At 61.5% G+C, this 9,296-nt stretch overlaps 1 protein-coding gene across 1 annotated transcript; it reads left to right on the top strand.

The window, feature by feature from the left end:
- The first annotated feature begins 528 nt into the window (after positions 1-528).
- Positions 529-7,995, top strand: DLL1 (delta like canonical Notch ligand 1). Its single transcript, XM_087817210.1, has 11 exons — positions 529-622; positions 721-1,017; positions 1,413-1,473; positions 1,676-1,933; positions 3,666-3,726; positions 4,178-4,308; positions 4,447-4,616; positions 4,706-4,922; positions 6,101-6,896; positions 7,125-7,239; positions 7,383-7,995. Exons 1-11 carry the CDS (start codon positions 569-571, stop codon positions 7,416-7,418), a joined length of 2,196 nt encoding a protein of 731 aa, XP_087673336.1. The 5' UTR covers positions 529-568; the 3' UTR covers positions 7,419-7,995.
- Positions 7,996-9,296: the final 1,301 nt, after the last annotated feature.

The following is a 9,296-nucleotide window of genomic DNA, read 5'->3' as shown; positions in this document are numbered from 1 at the left end:
CTGGCCGGGCTCCTGGGGACGACGCGAGTCTCTGCGGCCGCCCGCGTGGCCCCGGCGGCCCCGGCTGCCCCCGGAGCGCCCGCCGCCGAGTGACCGCCGGCCCCGGACTGTCGCCGCGCCCGTGGACTCGCCGAGCGCCTCTCGCTGGGCCGAGCCCCGCGGTTCCTGGGGAACTGAGCCGCCTCCCGGACGCCTTCTCCCTCCCTCCCTCTCTCCCTTTTCCTGCGGAGACGCTTAAGACGAAAGCAGGAAGCAGGGGACCCTTCCCCACGCGTGGGCTGAAGCCAGAGGAGGAAACCGAAACTTGCTGCTGCGGGAGCGAGCTCTCCGAGCGGGCCCTGCTCCGCGCGCATCCCCGGCCGCCAAGGGCGCCCCAGGGAGCTCGGCCCGACCGAGCCGGCCGGGCCCGCGCGGAGGGAGAGCCGATCGCCCCGGCCGCGCGGAGGGAGGGAGAGCCGGCCGCCCTGCCCACGCCGCCCGGCGCGCCCTCGGCCCCTCGCCTCCCCGGCGCCGCCGTAGGGACAGGACCGGCGGGACGCGGGGGCGCGAGCGCGCGGGGCGCTGCACCATGGGCCGCCGGTGCGCCCTGGCCCTCGCCGTGGTCGCGGCCCTGCTGTGCCAGGTGAGTTGTCGGGCCCGTGGGGGCAGGTGGCAGCGCGCGCGGCGCGGACGGAGCCCGGCGAGCCCGGCCCCGGCCCTGCTCACGCCGCGTCCCCGCAGGTCGGGAGCTCGGGGGTGTTCGAGCTGAAGCTGCAGGAGTTCGTCAACAAGAAGGGGCTGCTGGGCAACCGCAACTGCTGCCGCGGGGACGCGGCGCCGCCGCCGTGCGCCTGCAGGACCTTCTTCCGCGTGTGCCTGAAGCACTACCAGGCCAGCGTGTCCCCCGAGCCGCCCTGCACCTACGGCAGCGCCGTCACGCCCGTGCTGGGCGTCGGCTCCTTCAGCCTGCCCGAGGGCGCGGGCGCGGGCGCCGCCTTCAGCAACCCCATCCGCTTCCCGCTGGGCTTCACCTGGCCGGTGAGCGCCCGCCTGCGGGGGGTGCGGGGCGGGAGACCGGGCGGCGGGCCTCCTCACCCACGCCGCGGGGCCCGGCCCGGCCGCCCCAGCCCCTGCGCGGGCCGGAGCCCGGGCCCCGGGACGGCTGCTCGCGCCGCGCCCGCTCCGGCACAGCCCTTCTTTCTGTTCTGTTCTTTTTTTAAAACGTGGTATCCTGTGCTAACGGGCTGAAAAAACACGCCAGGAAACCGCTCTTTAAAAAGTTCTTCCATTTCCCGAAGGAAAGTGAAAACAGGCGCAGGTCCTGCCCAGGACGCAGGCCATGCCCTTCTGCGGCCACCAGGCCGCCGGGCCTGTCCCCAAAGCTTTGAGTGTCTGAGAGAGGTTCTAGATCACCTTGTCTCCTCCCTCTCCAGGGCACCTTCTCTCTGATCATTGAAGCTCTGCACACAGATTCTTCTGACGACCTCGCAACAGGTAAGCTCAAACCAGAAAGCGCCCGAGCTCCGTAGACGCCTCCCCGCAATGTGTCTGCGTCCACACCTCCCTCCCTCTGCGGTTCCTCCGGGCGCTTCAGGATGGAGGTCTCTGGCCTCCCCTGGCAGTGGGCATCCGTTCCCCCCCCACGTCCCCGCCTCTGGGATCAGTCAGCCCTGACAGTGACCTCCCCTCCCCACAGAGAACCCCGAGAGACTCATCAGCCGCCTGGCCACGCAGAGGCACCTGACCGTGGGCGAGGAGTGGTCCCAGGACCTGCACAGCAGCGGCCGCACTGACCTCAAGTACTCCTACCGCTTCGTGTGTGACGAGCACTACTACGGCGAGGGCTGCTCCGTCTTCTGTCGCCCCCGGGACGATGCCTTCGGCCACTTCACCTGCGGGGAGAGAGGGGAAAAAGTGTGCAACCCCGGCTGGAAAGGCCAGTACTGTACCGAAGGTGGGTCCTGGGGGAGAGGAAGCTGCTGTCCTCAGTTTACCCGCTTCCCAGGGAGCAGAGGAGCATTCTGGGGGCTGCTAGCACTAGAGAGGTGCTCTGGTGGGGAGACCGAGTCCAGGGAGCCGGAGAGACTTGCCAAGACCTCAGTCAGCCAGTCGCAGGGTTGAGGTCAGCTCAGACATTTCGACTTCCGCTATGGGAAGCTGCCCTTCTTAATCAGGGAGGATTTTGGAGACAGGGCCAGGGGTCAGGAAGTCAGCGAGGGAGAGGGAGGGGAGGAAGGAAGGGAGGAAGGGAGAGCGGCGTTCGTGTGCAGGGGCTGCTGCAGACCAAGCTCTCTGGGCTGGGACAGCATCTCGTTGGAACGTGCTTCCTTCTCTCTGAAGCCGGTGTGCTTGGCCTCTTCCCCGAGCTCCTGTATTTGCAAATACCCTGTGTGCTGTGCACACACTGTGCTGTTGTCACCTGTGGGGCTGCGGACGCAAGGGGGGTGTGCGTGGAGGCTGGGTGTGCCAGGCCTGCGTGGGGAGGGGCCTTCGGCACCTAGCCTGGGAAAGAAATAGCTTTGCAAGTGACCTAGGCCCTTCCTGACCAATTATTCAGTATTCCCCTGGCAGCCAGGGCAGATCGGGCAGCTGCTCTGCGGGAGCAGGGAACCAGGGCAGGGGGATGGGGGCTTGTGAGAGCCCCGTTGGCTCCTGGTCCTGCTGGGCCTCAGCAGGCCTCTCCCCAGCCTGCTAAGTCCCCAGTGCCGCCTGCACATCCAGGGATCAGATTTCCCTACAGTCAGGGTGGGTCCTAGAGCTCCCCGGACCCCACTGAACTTTTCTTCTCTGCCCCGGAGCAGGCAGCCCTCCCCGGAGGTGCACTCTCTGAGTGGGTCTGTGCCGGGGGCGGGCGAGGGTGGCTCTTCTCTCATCGTCGCTGTTGCCCAGCTTTCCACGAGCTCCACTTTGGCCCGAGCGGCTCTGTTGTCTTAAAAACGTGTGGAGTGGCTTGTTAATGAGTTTCATAACCAGGCATAACCAGGCGCAGGAAGCCGGCCAGCCCCGGCCCCGGCCCGGCCCCGCCTCCCCCCTCGGCCAGGCCTGCTGCTCCCACCCTCGCTGTCCCCTCTCTTCACTGTGGGGTGGCCGTAAACTCAAACTTTTTTCTTCTTCTTCAAACACTGGAGTCTCTCCCCGCCCCCAGTGCGCGCGTGCCATCCATTAGATCTCGGCAGGGATAGGTGCAGGGACGCACGCCGGCTCCCATTGGCGGAAAGGGCGCGTGCATGTGTGTGTGGTGTGTACACGCCGGGGTGTGTGAGGGGTGGGGGCCGGGGTGAGGGGGCCCGTATTGTTGCACGGGGCAGCTGCTGGGAGAGAGCAGACAATAGAGCAGCTGTCTTGCCCTGGTACTCTGCAGACCAGCTGTCCACCCTTATCTACACACACACTTTCTGGGTATTAAGAGGAGGAGCTTTGTGCATAGAATTGGGAAGTGGGGGAGGAGGCGGGGAAGGACTTCTGACCCTCTCTTAGAAGAAAAGGGGATGAGGTGGGGGTGGGGGCTTCCTCCATCTTTTGTGCTTGAGCGGCTGCATTAAGAAGAATGCTCGCCCTGGCCTAGTAAAGTCCGCAGTTACTGGGCAGGACGGAGATTAGTTCAGCTGGCCCGGCGAGTTGTGCGGCAGGCAGCCCTGTTGTGCTGGGGAGCACGGGCTTGACCCCGTGGTTTTTCTTTGCTGCAGCAATCTGCTTGCCCGGATGCGACGAGCAGCATGGGTTTTGTGACAAGCCGGGGGAATGCAAGTAAGTCTGCCGAAGTCGCTCTTTCTTTTTCTCATGACCCGTTTACAGCTAGTGTGTTTGTAAAGCGTCTCTGGGTGATCATTTGGAAAAGTCGGGTAAGGCCAGCTGGTGGGGCCGCTGTTGAGGTGTTTCTGCTTAATGAATATATGGAGAGGTGTAAGGTCCCGGGTTGTCAGTCAGCTCCGCTCACTGGTTGTGGGAACTTTCAGACAGCACTTGAGAAATGACAGAGTTGAGCTCCATGGTTGTCAGTCTTGGGGTGTTTAGAATCACCTAAGGAGCTTCCAGAACTGCGGCCAGGTGACCCCAGGAGTCAGACCCTCGGGGGTCCTGTCTGTTTGAGAGCCAGAGGTGTAGGTGCTGCTGGGAGACAGTTTCCTGTGAGTGGGAAATGCTCTGCCATCACCCAGGAATGTCAGCACCCCTCTGACCCTGTGCCCTCTCCTCTCAGGTGCAGAGTGGGCTGGCAGGGCCGGTACTGTGACCAGTGCATTCGCTACCCAGGCTGTCTCCACGGCACCTGCCAGCAGCCCTGGCAGTGCACCTGTCAGGAAGGCTGGGGGGGCCTTTTCTGCAACCAGGGTAAGTCTCCTGTCCCCTTGCAGGCAGCCAGGGCTCTGCCTCTCTCAGGGAAGGTGCAGCCTTCCCGTCTGACCTTGGTCTTCCCGTCTGACCTTGGTCTTCCCTCCCTCCTCCTCTTCCTGTCCCTGCCCCTCCCAGACCTCAACTACTGCACACACCATAAGCCCTGCAAGAACGGGGCCACCTGCACTAACACGGGCCAGGGAAGCTACACCTGCTCGTGTCGGCCCGGGTACACGGGGGCCACCTGCGAGACCGAGGTGGACGAGTGTGGCACCGGCCCCTGCAGGAACGGGGGCAGCTGCACGGTGAGTCCAGGACAGCGGCCCGGCTGGGCACGGGCACACGGGCCGCCTGGAGCAGCATTAAGAGGCTTTTCCATCTCTCCACCACACAGGACCTTGAGAACAGCTACTCCTGCACCTGTGCCCCCGGCTTCTACGGCAGGATCTGTGAGCTGAGTGCCATGGCCTGTGCGGACGGGCCTTGCTTCAACGGGGGGCGCTGCTCAGACAACCCTGAGGGAGGCTACACCTGCCGCTGCCCCGTGGGCTTCTCCGGCTTCAACTGCGAGAAGAAGATGGACCCCTGTGGCTCCTCGCCCTGTTCTAATGGTAAGGGGCGTGTCCGCGATGGCGTTGTCGTGTCAGCGCCGATGAGGACGGCAGGGGCTCGCGTTTAACCTCAATCCAGGTCCGTGGCTTTGCAAGCTCCTGAGTTTACGGAGCCCTTTAATCTGGGCTTGAGTCTGGGGAGGCCCAGGGAGCAGGAAAGGCAGACCGGGTTCATCCTCGGGCTCTGCAGGGAAAGCCAGAGGTGGGGCGAGGCCACGGGACGTGCTCCCAGTGGTGCAGCCCTGTGGTGCCTGAGACCGGGCCCCCTGCTGCTGAAGCCGGCGCCCCAGCCTCCATCCAGCCACTTTGTTTTGGAGGGAAGCCCAGCTCTGCACAGTCACCCAAACAGCCGTCTGGCGTGTCTGTGTGAGGACGTGTGGGTGGGACACCCTAAGCAAACTCACAGGGAGGGAAGCAGGGCCCCAGACAGGCCCGACGTTTCTGGAAGCTTCTGGGTCTTCCCCATTAGACAGGATAGTCAAGGGAACCTTCCGATGGAGGGGAGTCGTTTCAGCCGGTTGGAAGGTGTGGCCATCCTTTGGTCAGGCTCTCGCTCGGTGAACTCAGAGGCACCCCTGCCTCACTTTTTTCCCCTAAATATGTTTTTACTGATTTCAGAGAGAGGAGGGGAGAGGGAAGGAGAAATAGAAACATCGATGAGAGAGAATCAGTTATTGATTGGCTGCCTCCTGCACGCCCCCGTTGGGGATTGAGCCGGAAACCGGGCATGTGCCCGTGACCTGGCTCATACATAGGTCGACACGCCACCACTGGCCACACCTGCCGGGCCCGACGCCTCCCTTGTAGCGAAGCAGCCCCCTGGAGGCTCAGGCGAGGGCTCTGTCAGGACACGGCCCCCCTCCTCCTCACCCCTGCCCTTCTCCTGGGCTCTGTGACTGTGGGTGCTCATCATGGGGGAACGGTCCTCCTCTGGGTGGCTGTGAGCACTGCAGGGGGCAGGCTGGGCGCTGTGCCCTGCCCGTCAAGGCAGAGCTGCTCAGGGCACAGGAGCACCGTTGTCGGTTCGTGGAGCGCGCCGGGCTCCCAGCGCCGCATGGGAGGGAGCCGGAGGCGGTGCCCTGAGCTGCTCCTCAGGCCACGGGCTGCCTGGTTCGTCTCCGTCTCTCTCGTGTGACGTGTGGTGGACGCACGGCAAATGCTCTTGTCCTGCTTTCCAGGTGCGCAGTGTGTGGACCTGGGTGACGCCTACCTGTGCCGCTGCCGGGCCGGCTTCTCGGGGCGGCACTGCGAGGACAATGTGGACGACTGCGCCTCCTCCCCCTGCGCCAACGGGGGCACGTGCCGGGACGGAGAGAACGAGTTCTCCTGCACCTGCCCCCCGGGGTACTCCGGCAGGAACTGCAGCACCCCAGTCAGCAGGTGTGAGCACTCGCCCTGCCACAACGGGGCCACGTGCCACGAGAGGGGCCGCAGATACCTGTGCGAGTGCGCCCAGGGCTACGGGGGCCCCAACTGCCAGTTCCTGCTCCCCGAGCCACCCGTCCCCATGGTGGTGGACCTCACCAAGCCGTACGTGGAGGGCCAGGCCGGGCCGTTCCCCTGGGTGGCCGTCGGTGCGGGCGTGGTGCTTGTCCTCACGCTGCTGCTGGGCTGCGCCGCCTTCGTGGTCTGCGTGCGGCTGAGGCTGCAGAAGGGCCGGCCCCTGGCGGACCCCTGCCGCGGGGAGACAGAGACCATGAACAACCTGGCCAACTGCCAGCGTGAGAAGGACATCTCCGTCAGTGTCATCGGGGCCACACAGATCAAAAACACCAACAAGAAGGTGGACTTCCACGGGGACCACGGTGCCGACAAGAATGGCCTCAAGGCCCGCTACCCCGGCGTGGACTATAACCTGGTGCCGGAGCTCAAGGGCCACGATGCTGCCTCCGGGGACCCTCACAGCAAGCGTGACACCAAGTGCCAGCCCCAGGGCTCTGCGGGGGAGGAGAAGGGCACCCCGACACTCAGGAGGTGCGTGCCGTGGGCTAGGAGGGATCACGTGGGAGGCCACCAGGGGAGGGCCCCTGGAAGCTCAGGGGGTGCTGGGGGCCAGGCAGGGCAAGGGCCACCTGGGGGGCAGCCCAACACGCGGGTGCTTCGAGCCGGGCCAGGCTGGGCAGGAGGGTGCTCTCCAAGCTCTGGTCGCCCCTATTCAACAGCATTGGCACGTTTACCGTGGTTCTGTTCTGTTTTCCTCAGTAGAGACGCATCTGAAAGAAAACGGCGGGACTCTGTGTACTCGACTTCAAAGGACACAAAGTACCAGTCGGTGTTCGTCATATCAGAGAAGGACGAGTGCGTCATAGCCACTGAGGTGGGCGTGGGCACGGCCCTCGGGGGGCAGCCACAGGGCATCGACCTCGACGTTGAGCTAACTCCCCCTTCTATCTTATTGGCCCCTCTAGGTGTAAAATTGAGGTGATATGGCAAAATTCCCGTTTCTCTTAAAATACATAGAATTCCAAGGATCTATGCCCCAACGGATGCTGCTGAGAGGGAAAGGGAGACCTTCACGGACCGCTGCTGGACGAGGTCCCAGGGTCAGCCAGCGACGCGCGAGCGGGCGGCGGGCACGGGCGGTCCCAGGATGCCTGTTGCACTCCGCCTCTACGACGTCTCCATTGCACTATGGACAGTTGCTTTTAAGAAATATATATTTAAGTGAATGGACTGAATTACGACGTGAGACGCATGCACTGCCTGGAGTGTATATTTCGGATTCTTATGAGCCAGCCTTTCTTGAATGAGAATCACAAACACTGCCTTGATCGTCCATTTTGATACTAAAATGTGTTTTTCTAGGTGGAAAAAAGATGTGTGTTATTTTTTGGACTTGTAAGAATATTTTTCACGATATCTGTAAAGCTCGAGTATTTTGTCAGGTTCATTTTTTATAATTTAAATTTTTGGTAAATATGTACAAAGGCACTTCGGGTCTATGTGACTATATTTTTTTGTATATAAATGTATTTATGGAATATTGTGCAAATGTTATTTGAGTTTTTTACTGTTTTGTTAATGAAGAAATTCCTTTTTAAAATATTTTTCCAAAATAAATATTATGAATGACCGAGGTGTGCTGACTTTCTCCTGTTCGAGGCCCGAGGACAGACTCGAGAGGGCCTGGATTTTCTGTCTTGAATGTCTTGCCTGGTTTCATTGGATTCATTAGAAGCGACTTCCTGGCTCCTGTGCCCATTCAGAGAACCAACTGTTACCATCGGGACAACCTGGGAGCAGTGTGGCCGCAGACCTGCCGCCTTCTGAGCCTGCCTTTTTCTAAGGCCTGGGACAAAGCTTCCTTTGGGATCAGCTATCCACGAGGAACTTTATTTCACCCCGGCAGAGACTCTTGGAGTGATGGTGGTTTATCGATTGGTTTGAGGGCTTATTTCCAGTTAATTCAAAGGAGTTAGTTGCCTTCTGATTCAACTACAGTTGAGGTGGGATCGCCGAGGTGATAAGAATTATGGGGCGCTTACTGCATGCCGGACCCGTTCACGGTCATCTCAGTAGTCCGGGTGGTACCGAGAGTGTCACTCTCTCGTCAGAGGGCAGGAAACGCCAGAGTGAAGTTACCTGCTCAGGGTTTGTAAGTGGTGGCATCAACATTTAAATCTGAGCAGTCTGGCCCTAGACCCCAGGCCAGTCGTTAGTCATTACTTGTCAGAAACTCAGCTGCTTGGAGAACGAGGCCCCATCATGGGCTCGACTGGTGGTTCCGAGGGTGGGTGCAGGTGTTGGCTCTCAGGTGACAGGTTTGTTTCTGGGTTGGAGGGGAACACAAGGGCAGTCTCCTTGCCTTGGTCCCAGTGACTGAGGAGGTCTTTGCACTGGTCCAGATTTGACTGGTACAGTCAGAAATTCTGGAATCTTCCTGGGGAGGAGGGCAAGGTGTGTGTGGGCACACGGGGGCACATGTGCACCCTCGTGTGTGTGAATGGTGGAGACGGTGGAGTGAGACCTGCAGAACCATGCTGGTCAGGGTCAGCAGGCACAGGCTGGCGCTTGTGTGTCTGAAGCGGAACCCAGACTGTCCTGACTCCTCCGGCCGCTGGGCTGAGACTGAATAAGCTCCTAAAGACTAGGACTCTGGTGGGGAGACTCTGCCACAGGAAGAAGGAAGTCAGCGCAGGGCTTCTAAGCCCCCAGCCTGTCCCTCGCCGGCTTCCACGACGTGTTCCCGAACGGTTCTCAATCGCCCGCAGGCTCTCGCGAAGGGGCAGGGCGGGGCGGGGTGAGCTGGTGCTAGTTCATGAGCTTCTTTTTACTTTCAGAGGTGACCCGACTTGGGTAATAAATGGCTCACCTCCTTTCAAGACTATGGAACAGGCTGGGAATTCTTGTCAAGTCCATTCTGTGAACGAGAAC

The sequence above is a fragment of the Miniopterus natalensis genome, chromosome 5 (genome assembly GCF_054644295.1).
Source record: "Miniopterus natalensis isolate mMinNat1 chromosome 5, mMinNat1.hap1, whole genome shotgun sequence".
NCBI classification, from domain to species: domain Eukaryota; kingdom Metazoa; phylum Chordata; class Mammalia; order Chiroptera; family Miniopteridae; genus Miniopterus; species Miniopterus natalensis.
Note: the sequence above shows the minus strand (reverse complement) of the source record. Positions and strands in the feature narration are given on the sequence as shown.

What these genes read in the sequence shown, in the direction of transcription:
- DLL1 (XM_087817210.1), top strand. Translation starts at nt 569, where the DNA reads ATGGGCCGCCGGTGCGCCCTGGCCCTCGCCGTGGTCGCGGCCCTGCTG. An exon ending in CTCCTCGCCCTGTTCTAATG is followed by an intron (nt 4,923 to 6,100) that starts GTAAGGGGCGTG and finishes CCTGCTTTCCAG; the next exon opens with GTGCGCAGTGTGTGGACCTG. An exon ending in GGCACCCCGACACTCAGGAG is followed by an intron (nt 6,897 to 7,124) that starts GTGCGTGCCGTG and finishes TGTTTTCCTCAG; the next exon opens with TAGAGACGCATCTGAAAGAA.